Below are 15,657 nucleotides of genomic sequence, written 5' to 3'. Positions count from 1 at the left end.
AAGTACAACAAGTACAAGTATAAGTTGTACTTATTGCGAACTCAGTGAGCACTTACTATGAGACCTAGTGTAAGTACTGTACTGTACTTCACCACTGCCATAGAGTGTCGTCTGAGTGCCGCAACTGGAAAAGTGGAGATATTTTACTATAAACAATTGGATATGAAACTAGACTAGTCAGATATTGTCCTCTAGTTACTAGAGGACACTGACTCCCAAGGAATTAATTATTGGGCGAGTAGTACACAGTACATACTCAGTATGTAAGATCACAAACATTCTAGGCCAGTGCTCCTCACTGCAGACTGAGACTACAAATCGGGAAAGTGAGCCCACATGACACTGTCTTTTAGGTCGCATTCTCACCTAATACTTCGGTAGACTCGAATGCGTATGGGAGGAGAAATGGGATTCTTGCATGTTTAATTGGCTACGGTTTGCCTTCACACTGTCATGATCCGCAGCATAGTAAATGCGGTCACAAAAAACTAAAACTAAAAAGCTCATCTGGGAAAAATGATATGATGAATTGAACATGGTGGACCCTATTGTAATGCTTTATACTTTACTTTAACTTACTTTATAGGTGTCGTCCACAACAGTCTTGTACTGAGTTGTGCTTGAAATAAACTGTAATTCTCCAATGTTAATACATTCTTCAATCAATCAATCATGAGGGTGCACGCTCTTGTACAGTAGGTGGCGGTATGCACCTTTACGTTGGTTGCGATCCGCCAATAAACTGAGAGAAGAAGAAGAAGAGACACTTTTGGCTACGGCGGCATACAGCGCTCCCTCCCAGCGTGTTTACATCATGTGTACTGTGTAGTGAATGAATGTGCGAGTTGAAATGTTGGCATTTGTTGCATAGCTTAGCAACCTAGCTTGGTTGTAAGATTTAGTAAGGGTTTCACGAGTGCTGTAGTTACTTAATTGGCAATTTGGCTTTGACTGTTAACTGCTCATTACTAGACAACTAAAACAGCTGTTTCGATAACGTGAGTCCACGAGCAACTAGCCAAAACAAGTACCCACTGTAGCCAGTCATTCAGTCCCTGGCCAGGGGTTTGGCTGCGTCTGTTTTAGTATTTTGTCACATTCGCGCCCCATTTTTACTGATAAAATGTCCGATGTGCAGAAGGAGTCGAGAAAACGCGGTAAGAAACGATATGGCGGCGGCGGCGGTCACGGTAAGCGGTATAAGGGGGGCTCCAGGGAGCTCGAGGTGGGCATGCAGGGGATCCTCATCACCTGCAACATGAACGAGAGGAAATGCACCGCCGAGGCGTTCAATCTGCTCAATGAATATGCTGACGAGCTCCACGGACCAGAGAAGGTACTACCCACTGCCTGTGGAAACATGTATTGTTGCAAATGGAGCCAAATGTACACTGTGGATGTCACGTGACCTAATTCATTAACAAAAACTCTTGTGATCACAGTTTAACGAGGGTAGTAGCAGTGAAGAAGAGTGTGATGAAGATGATGTTGAGGCAGCATTGAAAAAGGAAGTGGCTCAGCTGAAGGCACCCAAAGGGAAGCAACAGAGGCGTTTCCAGGCGTTGGACAGTGGTGCAAACAATGTCATCTTCATCAGGACTCACAATCTGGGTATGTGATTTTATGAATGTGTAAGATGGAGGTGCTTACTACTTTGACTGGAAAAGGACCGGGTTCTTAAAACTCACAGTTCAGTAGGTACCAAATATGACATGATATGACGTGACTTACTTGACTTAACAAGTCAAGTAACATATTTTTTTCAGAAACCCTTACCCTTTAGGATTTAGAAGACATTTTTAGAATCGGCCTCAGGTCTTAATGGCTGTAATTCTTGGCGAGAAAAGTGAAGAGACTGCTCTATTTGTCCTTCCAGAACCTGACAAGTTGGTGCACCATATCCTGTCTGACCTACACACCACCAAGAAGAAAAAGTCCCGCGTTATCCTCCGGATGCTTCCTGTAAGAGGCTGAAATGAATTATAACAAACTTTGTTAATATGACAAAACTAAGCATCATTGCATGATGTGGAAAGGAAAATGATTGTAGCAGAATGTTTTTTTGGAGGACCACAAAGTGGACAATTTTGACATTTACTGTAATTTCTCTTTTACTGACCATCTCTAGGTCAGCGGAACATGCAAGGCCTTCCAGGAAGACATGGAGAAATACCTTGTTACTTTCCTTGAGCCCTGGTTCAAAACACCCAGCCACGCCACCTTTGCGATTGCCTTCAAGGCCCGAAACAGCAGCCACAACAACAGAGAGGAGATCATCAAATCAATAGCAGGTACACTGCATAGGGCACATGTCTGCATCTCCCAAGAATTGATGTCCAATGCACTTTGTAGGTCTTGGAAGTGACTAAAGGCTCATTCAAAGTCTGGATTTTTGTTGAGTGGTGGTGAGTGGTGGTGAGTAAAAACAGAGAAGGGCTGGGGCGGTGGTTTGCTCTTCACCGCTGCTCGTGACGTCGTATTGTAGTTCGGTGGTCACCTCACCACCGAAAATCCAGACTATGAATGAGCCTTAACAGTGGTCCTTAAATGCTCTATTTGAGCACAACATTCGATTCTACTAGAAACTAGAGTCAGAACAGGCTCTTGCCATTATACTATCACATTTTTCATTACGTGCCCAATGCCTTACAAGTAGGGATGTCCCGATACCACAATTTCTGCAAATTCAAAAGGAGTGAGAAGAAGCATAGCTTATTGCTGCCACCCCCTTTCCATCAATACTAAATATCATTCAATAATCTATTCAATACTTGTATAACTCAATCTGTGATATCTATGCATACAAATTAATATTACACACACACACACACACACACACACACACACTACACACCTTGTGAGATCCCGCACCTTCTTCATCCCTGTAGCTCATTAAAATCATGTCTTTGAGCTTAAGTTTAAACATTTTCATGTTTGCACATCTTTTTAACTCCACCGTAAAACCATTCCATAAACTCACCCCAGAATTTTTCTGGTTGTACGCCTAAATTGAACTCACTCAAATGTGCACTTGCAGTTTGGGAAACTCCAAAGCAAACTCAACTCCAAAGCAAACTACCAACATTTTTATTTACCTGCTATAGTGTCAACCCCTTACCTGTGTCGGATCTGTGGTTAGACTGGCATATTTGTGGATACCGATATGACCAAATGAGGGCAGATCTGATACTTTTCCGATACAGTATCGGGACATCTCTACTTACAAGCACTTACATTCATCAATTGGAATAGAAAAAATCACACCCGTGTGAAGTGAGGGGCGCTCTTATCATTATACATCATCATACATCATCTCATGAACGACTGAATTTATGTGATTGGCTGATTTGTGGTTAGCTGATTTGCATATGATGTAAATTTTCCCTTGTCAATGGCATTTAATGTTTGTGTTGCCACAAATTTAGGTCATATTTGAGGCACATATGACCTAATTTCTCCTTTCATTGTCAATGGCAAATATGAGACGTGAGGGGACAAAAGCTGTATATAGGAGGGGCTAGCGCCCCTCAAAAAAGAAAAATGCAGTTTTTGAAATAGTCTTCACAGCGGGACACTTTCAAATTCCTTTTTTAAATGGACTCCTCATGCAGGTCTGGTGGGGAAGCTCAACCCAAAGAATAAGGTAGACCTGACCAACCCAGAGCTCACCATCATTGTGGAGGTCATCAAGACGGTGTGCTGTGTCAGCGTGGTCCACGACTATACATTGTATAGGAAGTACAATGTCCAAGAAGTGTTGAAAGAGGAAGTATCCAAACCTGACGTAGCCACCGCGAAAAAGGACGTGGAAACGACCGACCAGGAAGAGTCAGTGGTGCCAGAGCAACTAGAGAAGACCGCAAGTGAAGAAGTCAACGTGCCAAAGACTGACCAAGAAGCAAAGGATGGTAAAGAAGAGGAACAATAGGTCTATCGGGATCAGACAGAATAGCGTAATGTGACTGTCATATCATGAGTTTGATTTTAACCACTTAAACCCTATGTACTTTGATGTATGTCAAAATTGCTGATTTACAAGCTCGCAGCACAGTGTGTTGTGAGCTTGTAGACTAGACTGGCTATTTTTCACGTTCAACCGTTTTTGTTGAATGTTCACCTATTATGACAGGCCAGAATAGGGAAACCAAATTCATGTGGTTAAACCACCTTTTGGTTAAATCATGGAGATGTAATATTTGTTAACTCCTTAAGAACCAAGTTGGCTTTACCTGCGCCATCATTTTGTTGTGTAGTTACGCTGACAACTGACAATTTCTTTCTCCTTTTTCTGAGTTTTAGATCTACTGTTCTTCATTTTAAGGATTAGCGGTTTTATTTCCATTTTTTATGCATTTAGGTTGGATCAACTGTATTTGTTGTGATATTCTCCAAGTCAAATGGACAAACTGTTTTGCATTTGTTATTTTAGTTTTTGTAGAAGTGTTTTTCATAATTACAGCGTAATTAAAGTTGCCTGTGTGTTTGACTATCTTTGTTATACATTTTTGTATAATGGAAAGTACAGCAGAATGTGACCCCTATGAGTCAGGAGAGAAATGGCATGTTTTGTGACAGATGCAAATGTCCAGTGGTACACACAATTTCTTTAAAGTTTAAACAGACCCATGTAGGTTTCTCAACATGGTCATGGTGCAATGAACTTATACAAAGAGTGTCGTAAATTTACTACAAATGAGGTGCTTAAACTACATAAACAAGATTGAGCCTATGGTTTCCCTGCACAAAATGGGTTTATGTTTAGCAAAAAAACATTCTTTGGGTTATAAACGGCCATAGCTACTTAAGGCTATGGCCGTTTTAGCCTAAGGAGTGTATTTTGTGCAAAACTAATGCTTGGAATGGATTCAGCATCATGAAAACCCCCTAGTTTGACATGTCACATGCTACATGTGCTGCATGATGAAATTTAGATGATTTTTTTTCCCCTTATAGGTTCAGATTATGCCAATTATGAAAATTGCTCAACATAATTATGCAAGTTAGCATCCGGCAGTTTCTACATGCTGGGGACCCATACTAAACATTTCTAACATAAAACGTTGGTGTACTCAACATGTCCGGGTTCACATTCTGGCTACTAGACTATATGGGGCAATGCAAATAAAAAAATACATGAACCAGTGGACACTCTCTACCGATATTGACGGCAGACTTCGGTGCTCTATAGCAGTGATACTCAACCTCAGGCCCGCGGGCCACATCAGGCCCGCGTGACCATTATGACTGGCCCACCAATGAAAATCTAAAAAAAAGAAGAAAAAAAATCTGGAAAATGAAATAAAAATAAATAAATCTGAATGAAGTTATCTTTAATTACATTATTATAAGTAATACTATTAGAGTTGTACTATTACTCGAACGAAAATATGCAATGCAATATGCAATGCAAATGAAAGACATATACTGTGTATCCCTATTCCCTGACATAATTTTATAGCTAAACGGACAGAATTCTATTTTATTTGAATGATGAAACCCAGCTGCCATTAATAGTTGGAAATGGAAATGGAAATTGCGGAAATTGTAATTGCGGAAATTGCGGAAATGGTGGAAATGGAAATTGCGGAAATGGTGGAAATGGAAATTGCGGAAATTGCGGAAATGGTAATTGCGGAAATTGCTCTTCACTTATAGCTATCTATTTTCAGGTAGATTGTTTTATTTTACTCAGTCAGCCATATCACTACTCATTTGTTTTCATGAAAAAGGTCATAGCTGGGTAATCTATTTTCAGGCAAATTGTGTTTATTGTATTTTATTTTACTCAGCCATAACAATTTATTTTCTGTTAACCAACTTGCTGGCTGGCAGGCAGGCAGACAGCTACTCATAGACAGGCAGACAGACAGACAGCTACTCATGGAGAATTGGACAGGCAGGCAGTCAGACAGCTACTCATAGACAGGCAGACAGACAGCTACTCATGGAGAATTGGACAGGCAGGCAGACAGCTACTCATGGACAATTGGACAGGCAGGAAGGCAGACAGCTACTCATAGACAGACAGACAGCTACTCATGGACAATTGGACAGGCAGGAAGGCAGACAGCTACTCATAGACAGACAGACAGCTACTCATAGACAATTGGGCAGGCAGGCAGACAGCTACTCATAGACAGACAGACAGCTACTCATGGACAATTGGACAGGCAGGAAGGCAGACAGCTACTCATAGACAGGCAGACAGACAGCTACTCATGGACAATTAGGCAGGCAGGCAGACAGCTACTCATAGACAGGCAGACAGACAGCTACTCATGGACAATTAGGCAGGCAGGCAGACAGCTACTCAGACAGGCAGACAGACAGCTACTCATGGACAATTGGACAGGCAGGCAGGCAGACAAATAACTACTCATGGACAGACAGGCAGGCAGGCAGGCAAAGAGCTACTCATGTTATGTTATTATGTTATTATAACAGCTACTCATGTTATGTGCAATAATTTGTGCAGTTATGGAAACAGCTCTTTGTGTTTATGCAAGAAAATGTAACACATTTATTTATTTACATATTGTGTGCATGCACATTGTACTTTGATACATTTTGCGAAAATAAAGCAATTGAAAGAGAGAAGTTATCAAGTATCATTAATGTCGTAATTTTATCTACTGGCCCCTGGCCCCTTGCCATTTTTGTAATGTGGCCCACAGGTAAATCTATTTGAGTATCCCTGCTCTATAGGAAGGGGGCGGGCAGCTACAATGAATATCAAATATCTAATTACTGAATCAAACAACTTAAAAACTGATCAACAAATAAAGCTGATCTTTCAGATCATGGCTTTTCTCAAATCTATGATGGTTTTCTAGCTACATCTAATGTTTGGTATAGACTGATATGATATACTACTTTTGTTTTTATAATGGTAAATTTGAGAACATTTGAATAGCTGTTTGTAATTGTTGCTAGCTACATTTGAAAAGAGAACAAAAATACAATTAATTTATGTTTTAGTTAAACACTGGAGTGGACATGTCTAATTGAATCTCTGTGGGGGCACCAAAGTTCCCTGCTTCCATAACACGCACGCACTCACACACACACACACACACACACACACACACACACACACACACACACACACACACACACACACACACACACACACACACACACACACACACTGTACACTCGTTCAGGTCTTAAATGTCAGGCCTGTGAAACAATGACATCCACAGGCGCACAGTCCCAGGGGTCAGAATTAGCATCCATTGCACTAGCTCCATATCTGACCTTTATGAATGGTTAAGTAGTGCTCTCCAGGGTCTCATTTGTCTCCCCTTACCAAAACGCTGGCTTCAGCCTGTGTCTGAAGAATTCACGCTCACTTTAGAATGACAACTAGCCTGGGGTCAGAATACCAGGCTTTTATTTATGCCCCAGACCATAACTGGATGCCAGGAGTTGCATTTCATTCAGATAGGCTTTAGTAATCACAGTAGGATTATCGCTCAGTCATCTCGTCTCCGACAAGAATGTGTTATCAGCATCATCACTGCAGGGGAAAGACTTTATTGTGACCCCCAGTACTATAATCAAATGCCATTTCTTATATATTTATATCCCTGGACTTGAACTCTGAATAAGCAGTTAAATGCTATTTCTTAGCCTTTATAGCTACAGCATATACACACACACACACACACACACACACACACACACACACACACACACACACACACACACACACACACACACACACACACACACACACACACACACACACACACACACACACACACTGAATAGGATTCAGTAATAAATGCAAAATGCTTATCAACCTTCTACAGCCTCTGTCAACTTGCCACTATTAGCTGTTAGTACCAGACAAATCCACAGGTAAACATAAATTGCTCATATATAGATTGCAAACATTCCTGCAGAATGGGAAGAATCCTCTTGACGGATTTGGTTAATTGGGATGGGAAGAGATCATGTAATAATAGGGCCACTAATGTTGTGAAATTAGTTTTCTTAATATACCGGTAGCTGGTAAAAGGTGGCCGTATGAATGAAAATTGTATATTTTTTGTTTGGAATATGGATTGGAGAAGGTGGAAAACAACAATTAGAGAATGAGAGGTTGGTTTTAGAAAGCAAAGCAATAAAAATATACATTTTGAAAGATGGAATCATGAGCAGTAAGATGGAAAGTGGCTGCAAGAAGCTTTAGCACACATTAACAAAAGTAGTATATACATGAGAAACTCACTCATTCAATCCAATCACTTGTATAAACCTAGCTGTGCCTGCAGTACTTTCCATATCAATGGAGATTGTATGGCTTTGGCACAGCGAGAAACATTTTAGCATAATGTGATCTGAATGAAGAACCTTGACAATTAATCAGATAGGAGAGGAAATGTGAGGGCCGAACAGCCAGAAGGATAGGATTTGGGGAAGTTGAACAGAAGAACAGAAAAGAGGACAGGAGAAGAGGTTATACGATAGGTGGAACTGGGACACCAGCCGTGTGACTCTTATAAGCTTTTTACTTTTCTTTCTGTGTCTCTTTAATGAACTAGTGTTTCTGCCACTATATTGAGACTGTGTTCTTGTAAGGCTGAGAAGAGAACTATGGACACTCCTATTATAATAGCATCCATTTAATTATTCACTTAGGGAACATCAGCAGTCTTTGACCTAATGTCTAAAATATATACATATGTTTGAATAGCATGCCTGTCATGAGTGGGAATATTTAAGGTGCACTGTGGGTGACTTGGGAAAGTAACAGAATCATTAAGTCACAGTCATTAATTATACTAGTCTTTATTCTATTCCAATTCCAATTTCAGAATCCTACTCAATTACAATTAATATTAGTATATTCCATTACTGTTGTTCTTGCAGTAGAGTCAGCTCAGCTGTCATACTAGACTGTGAACATGATTGTGACACTTAGTAATTGTCAGATGTATGAAACACAGACTGGCTACACAAAAGGATATACAACATTAACAGGATTGGGGATGGTAGAGGGACCAGCTGTCTGAAGTACCAGAGAAGAAAAGTGGAGTGAACATGAGTCAGAGCAAAATAAGAGAGGGATGCAGTAGACGCTTCACTGAAAGAGACAAGATGATTTCTTCTTATTTCATCCAGGCAAGTTCACACAGAAGACTTTTTATTTACAGCAATGGTCTAAATTTGCCTAAACACAGCGGTTGAGGGCAACATCAAACACTCCAGGCACAGCAGGGGGCTTCTGGTCGCCAGCTCGGAGATGGGTGGTGTGTGGGTGTGAATTTGCGTGTATAGTTTTTGTAGCGCTAATAATCCAACCGTACTGAGAGCAGTGGATGGGGGCACTTTTCATGTCCTATATTTATTCAATTTTCATATGTACACATAGACAGGCACGCACTCCTCAACAGAGGTTCCTTTGATGCTTGTCGATACCGCTGCGTGATGATGTCATACGACAGAGCAAGGCAGGGAGGGATGATCAAAGGGGAGAGGGAGGGATGAAGAGGAGGGAGGATATCCAAGACAACAACGGGACAAAGATGGCGACCGCTTCCACTATGGGACGTCCACCAGTGTCCAGGCCGCTGCGTCATCAGGATGAACCCTGTCCGCGATCTAGCCACGTTTGCCGCACCTGCTTTCTCAGGACCATCACCTTGACACACTGGAGCCACCAAGCCACCATCAGCCACCTCTATCACCGGACTAGCACGGTAAGACCTCCCGTCTACCTCCACCTCTTCTCCGCTGCCGCTACAACCGTCAACCTCCTACGCCCCCGTTGTGTTTTTTTTTATCACTTCGTCCCAAGCATTTATCATGTTTTGCCATTCCCACTAATAACACATTTTCTCTCTCTTTTTTCCCTTTCTTTTACTCCATCCTTTCATCATGGTCCTTTTGGCTTTTAAGGCCTCTCTTGGCCATCAAAGGCAGCACATCAATTGCTTTGACTCCCAAGTGTGTGTGTGTGTGTGTGTGTGTGTGTGTGAGAGAGAGAGAGAGAGAGAGAGGAGTGGAAAAAAATAAAACACATCGTATCAAAGATCAAGACACGCTTTCATCCCTGATTTTGGCCTTGCTTGAGTTTTCCATTGCATCCTCCTTCCACCCTTCATTTCCCCTTGTTTGAGGCTACAGATCGCCTCAGAACCCATCGACATTTTCTCCCGACCCTCTACGTCTACGGTCCAAATTCCTCGTTCACTGACATTTTTAATCGGTCGCTTTTGTGGGGAAATGGACGCAAAGACATTTTCTTTTCTCTCTCTCGCTCTCTTTGAGAATATTCTCCAGCTTGCTGCATGGCTACAGGCCAGGCCAGAGCTCTCCCCTATGATGACAATACGTGAAACAATATTTGAATAAGCAGCAGGAGGGCAGCCAGCTAATCCACTGTGGCTAATCCAGTATTGGTAGAGGCCATATTGCTAGCTGGTGTATTCAACTCCATCACAATACACATCAGCAGGATGCCATGGCAGATATACTGACACTCCTTTGCTACAGGCATGGCTGAGAATGGCCAGCAGATGGATGGATGGATGGATGGATGCATGCATCCATCCATGGATGGATGGAGGGAAAGATTCGGACAGATAGACGGATGGATCATCATGGGTTAGTTGGTTGATGGGTTGGAGACCTCTTACATTGATGCTGTGGTCTCTATTTTCCTTAAAGGAGAATTCCATACTAAAAGGCTTTCTTACCTTTCTTTGTAGTTGTTGCGTCCCAATCAAAGAGGTCCAGGTGTTATTTTGTGCAAAAGCTCCTTATTGGCTATTTCCCCTACCATAAGCCCTAAATGAATTGCATTGAATTGAATGGGATGTATGGGGTGTTGTGCTAATTCGCTTATTTCCATCGAAAGAAGTAGTAAAGTGTGCCGCTTGGGTTATTATTTACATTATGAAGAGACGATATATACCAAAAAAATCTAATTTTGAGCGATGGAAATAAGCGAATTAGCACAACACCCCATACATCCCATTCAATTCAATGCAATTCATTTAGGGCTTATGATAGGGGAAATAGCCAATAAGGAACTTTTGCACAAAATAACACCTGGACCTCTTTGATGGGGACGTAACAACTACAAAGAAAGGTAAGAAAGCCTTTTAGTATGGAATTCTCAAATAATAAGTATAATAATAATATTTGAGTATAATAATTCTCAAATAATCGTAGAATTGGAGGAGTAGTGGACTACCCTATAGACTTGGAGACGAGTCAACGTTTCTTTATGAATTTACAGTGAATAAGACCAGAAAACCAAGATATTAACATATGGCACATGTAATCAAGGGTCCACAGTATGGGATCATTCATTCCTGTTGTTTTTTATTTGTTTATTTAATTGCAACTGAACCAAAAAAACACCCGTCTCCTGTCAATACGGTACTTTAAAAGAGCAGAGGTCTGTTTCTCTTTCAAGAGGTGTATAATGAAGATTTCACTCTCTCTGTGAGGATCTAAATGGGTCATTGTGTTGGAGGAGGCCCCGAAGAGATAAGCCTGTTTCTGACAGGCCTCCGTACAGACGCCTAAATCTGCTCTGGCAGCTGGAACAAAGGACCCCAGAGCTGGACCGACATAGACAAAAAATGCATCTCCCTAGTCTTAAAATCAACTCAGGAATTGGAAATCCACTTTTTAACAGGAAATGGCTATTTTGTGTGTATACTACCTTTGCTTGAGTAATGTATAAATAATATTTCTCAACCATACTGAGTCAGTGAGTGAGAGCAGCCGTGGGTAGACCATGAAACCATGTCACCGCTAATGTTGCTGTTTGGAAAATCAATCAAAAATCAAGTTCAGGTAATTTAATTGTTTACTGAATCTTGACTGTTAATATAATGTATTATTCCCTGTTGGCTTTATCTTTGAATTGTGTCCCCTCTCACTATAAAGTAGTGCTTGGCCTTTACATGATAACGTTTATTATTATGGACTGGAAGCTGCTTACGAAAGAAAGATGGCAAAATATGCAGACCTGGTTGCGGAGTGCAGGGAAAGTGGATGAAGTGCGAGGACATACCTGGTGGAGGTGGGAGCTAGAGGCTTTGTTGGTAGCTCCACGTCACGCCTGCTCAAGGAAGTAGGGCTACGGGGAGCCAGGCTAAGCAAGGCCACTAAAGAACTCTCAGCGGAAGCAGAGAAAGCAAGCCACTGGCTCTGGCTGAGACGACGAGACAAGTCTTGGGGGGGGACATCAAAATAAGTTGCACTGCAGGGTGTCAGGGAGACGTCCCTGTTCACTGCCCCGCCACCAGGAGATGTTCTGGATAAGGGGCGAAACATCCACAGGTCCACAGCTGATGACCCTGCAGCAAAACTTACCTTTCTAGTATGCGGTCAGGCTTAGGCTTGGCTCAGGGAAGAGGACACACCTGCCATGCATACTCCGCCATGGCACCGTTGGAGGTGCGACAAAGAAAGCAGGAAGACCATCCTTCTGTATGAAATAATGGATAGATGGCTGGATAGGTAGGTAGGAAGGAAGGTAGGTAGATCGACATGATAGTCAAATAGAGAGATGGTCAGATAGATAGACAGTCAGATAGACAGATAAACAAACATAGACAGATAGTAAGATAATAGAAAACAATCACGTACATAGTCCAGGTGTGCTGGTGCCTCCCCTGGGCTGTGACCTTTCCTTCCTTCCTTGCCTTATAGACCTATAGGACACACACACACACACACACACACACACACACACACACACACACACACACACACACACACACACACACACACACACACACACACACGACTCATTATAGATTCATAAGCACCAACATGCCCCCAATCCTTCCTCACCAAGACATCACAAAAGGTTAAGGTAATCTACCTCAGTATTCTCCTCTCTCTGTCTCGATCTCTATGTGTGGCACAGCAATAATAGCAAAACTACCATAGAGTGTGTGTGTGTGTGTGTGTGTGTGTGTGTGTGTGTGACTGTGTGTTGACCATTGCAGGGGTAAACAAAAGAGATATGAATTCATTTACATAATGAAGTGCTCCTACATATGCCAATCAAACGGACTGTACATTTCATCATTATTTTCTGAAGCCACAAACTGCCTGTCATTCTGCCTCCTTAAAAAGTGCTCTGTTTCGGCTTTCCCTCCGCTACAATACCTAATGTTGGTCTTTCCACTGTCTAGGTGCGGGTTACTATGGCAACATGGTCCATCCAGGAGTGTACACCTACAGTGGCATGTGCCTGGATCTCACCAGAGCCACCCGATCCCCCGTGCACTCTCCGCCTGGGACAGCTAGCTTGGAAGGCTTGCTGGAGGTCTGGTTAATTGTCTTGTTGTGTTTGCAAGAGACAGCATTAACAATATTGGATGTTGGGGTTAGGTCAATTAAATTTACCACATTGCATGATCCTATCACAGCAGCGTCAGCCTCTGATAAAACTAATGCTTAATTCATACTCTGTCTAACGATGGTGTCGCTCACCGAAAAGAGCAGATCTACAAGCTCAATGTCGCAACACCATCACACTGTTCACACAACAGAGTATATAAATCAAGCTTAAGTGTAGGCCTACGTATAATTTATGCCATCATAGTTTGCTCCCAAGAAAATGATGAAAAGGTAGCCTAACGCTACACACAAAATACACACATTGGGGCGCAGGCCAGGCCTACCTGGCAATCCATGGTTATTGTGCATCAATATGTCCGCAGTGTTGCCCAAATCCCATAGCCTGGAGGGACAGTAAGATCTGTGATTATGAATTCTCAATTTCACACACACACACACACACACACACACACACACACACACACACACACACACACACACACACACACACACACACACACACACAGGCATGCACCTTGGCTGGCAATCCAGTCTGGCAGTGTGACGCGGGTTCGACTCCCGATCCCAACGGCCTTTACTGCATGTCTTCCCCCCATCTCTCTCCCCATTTCCTGTCAGCCTACTGTCTGTCCCTCCATGAAAAAATATAAAATAAAAAACATTTAAAAAAAGGAGTGGCTACAAGGAGGTAGTATATGGGACATTAATCAAATAAGTCTAATTGGATTTGTTCTCAGCTAAAGACCTATAGCCTAATTTATCTTCACTTCACAACAACAAACAAAACAAGAAAAACAATAACATTTTCATTTGTTATGAGTAGCATATACATCTTTATGAAACAAATTGCAGCAATCTTTTGCAGTCACTTTTGGGATAATTAGCAGCATTTTATCAAAAAAATCACACCTGTGTGAACTCTCCTCCCACCCCCCTCTCTCTCTCTCTCTCATTAGCAGGCAACAGTGCAGCACTGTCTCTCTCTCTCTCTGTTTCTGGCACAACAGCGCCCCTACTGGTACTCATAGTGGTGCTCATTAACGTCACATAGGTGAACCAACAACACATAGGTGAACACGGACATTGCTGTTCCTTGGAGTGGTTGCACCACTCAAAAATACATTTAAAATGTGTTTCTGTTTGTGTGCAGCATAGGTCTATGTCAGAGCAGAGGTCCATCACTATAGTGAAGACGAAGTGCAGGAACTCAATGGTAGCATGATAGCCCTTTAGTGTGGTTGTATTGGATTGGCTAACCTTCTTTTATCGCTATGTTCAGTTCACAAATGTTGCTGTTGTGTTCGTTCATTGTTGTGGGAGTTTTTTTTGTCATTGGTCAATGGTCATGTTTTCAAACTCACTTTGGGATGTAGCCTATATGTAATCTCTCTCTCTCTCTCTCTCTCTCTCTCTCTCTCACACGCACGCACGCACGCAAACACAGGTACAGCTTCAAACTCGATGCCACTGATTGACAGCCTGCAGTTGGCGCGTGACAAGCAGAATAGTCAGCTGGCAGCGGTATGCGCTCGCTCTGCCCTGTCACTCCGCCATCGGAGATGAGAGATGGATGGGTGATCTCATCAAGTCCCAACACCTGTTCAAAGGTAAGAAACCCCGAAAGATGTATTTGAAATAGTTAATTGTGCAGTACGCTACGTGATTTATTATTATTAATAATAATAATAATAATAATAATAGACTATTATAGCCTTTTTTAATAGATTTATTTTATTATGTTAAAATGAAGTGTTCATTAACCTCTATTCTGATAGTAGCCCTGAAACAGAAACATGACTGTCATAATCATACGACGTCATGTGAACCATGGCTATTCTGATAGTAATGATTGTTAACCTTAAAGTGCTTGTTCAGTAAGAGTCTCTCCTGCTCTTTACACAAACAAACTGCATTTTCACGTCGGCATAGCAATTTTATTCAATCAGGGGAGAGACATCATTACAGGATATACAGCTGGATAAACACGTTAAATTGGAAGTGACGACAGAAAGAATTGTGCAGACAAATTGGGAACTCCACTTGCCTATAAAGCTGATAATGGGTACTTTCTCCTGATTGGATCGGATGAAATTGGCAACCCACATGAAAATGAATTTTCAGTTTATTGAAGAGCTGAGACCCCATTATGCATTTAATTGATTTGATGTTTTGCGTTTTAGCATTTTTTCATGACTTCTGGTTTCCATCCATCCCCAAGGCAAAAGTGTTTTTCCCACATTTGATTTATTATTTTGCAAATATGATCTCAGGTGCATGGTACGTACGTAAAACGAATCAATAATAGCCTAGCCCTAGACT

General features: G+C 41.9%; 1 protein-coding gene across 1 annotated transcript; it reads left to right on the top strand.

Annotated features, from left to right (window-relative positions):
• The first annotated feature begins 766 nt into the window (after positions 1-766).
• Positions 767-4,489, top strand: thumpd1 (THUMP domain containing 1). The gene is made up of 5 exons (XM_080760653.1): positions 767-1,336; positions 1,443-1,611; positions 1,877-1,962; positions 2,129-2,291; positions 3,612-4,489. The coding sequence occupies exons 1-5, from the start codon at positions 1,124-1,126 to the stop codon at positions 3,926-3,928; spliced, it is 948 nt and encodes a 315-aa protein (XP_080616779.1). The 5' UTR covers positions 767-1,123; the 3' UTR covers positions 3,929-4,489.
• Positions 4,490-15,657: the final 11,168 nt, after the last annotated feature.

Source organism: Protomyctophum bolini, assembly GCF_963924005.1.
Source record: "Protomyctophum bolini genome assembly, chromosome: 3".
NCBI classification, from domain to species: domain Eukaryota; kingdom Metazoa; phylum Chordata; class Actinopteri; order Myctophiformes; family Myctophidae; genus Protomyctophum; species Protomyctophum bolini.
The sequence above is the reverse complement of the archived record's forward strand: the minus strand, read 5'-3'. Positions and strand labels throughout refer to the sequence as shown.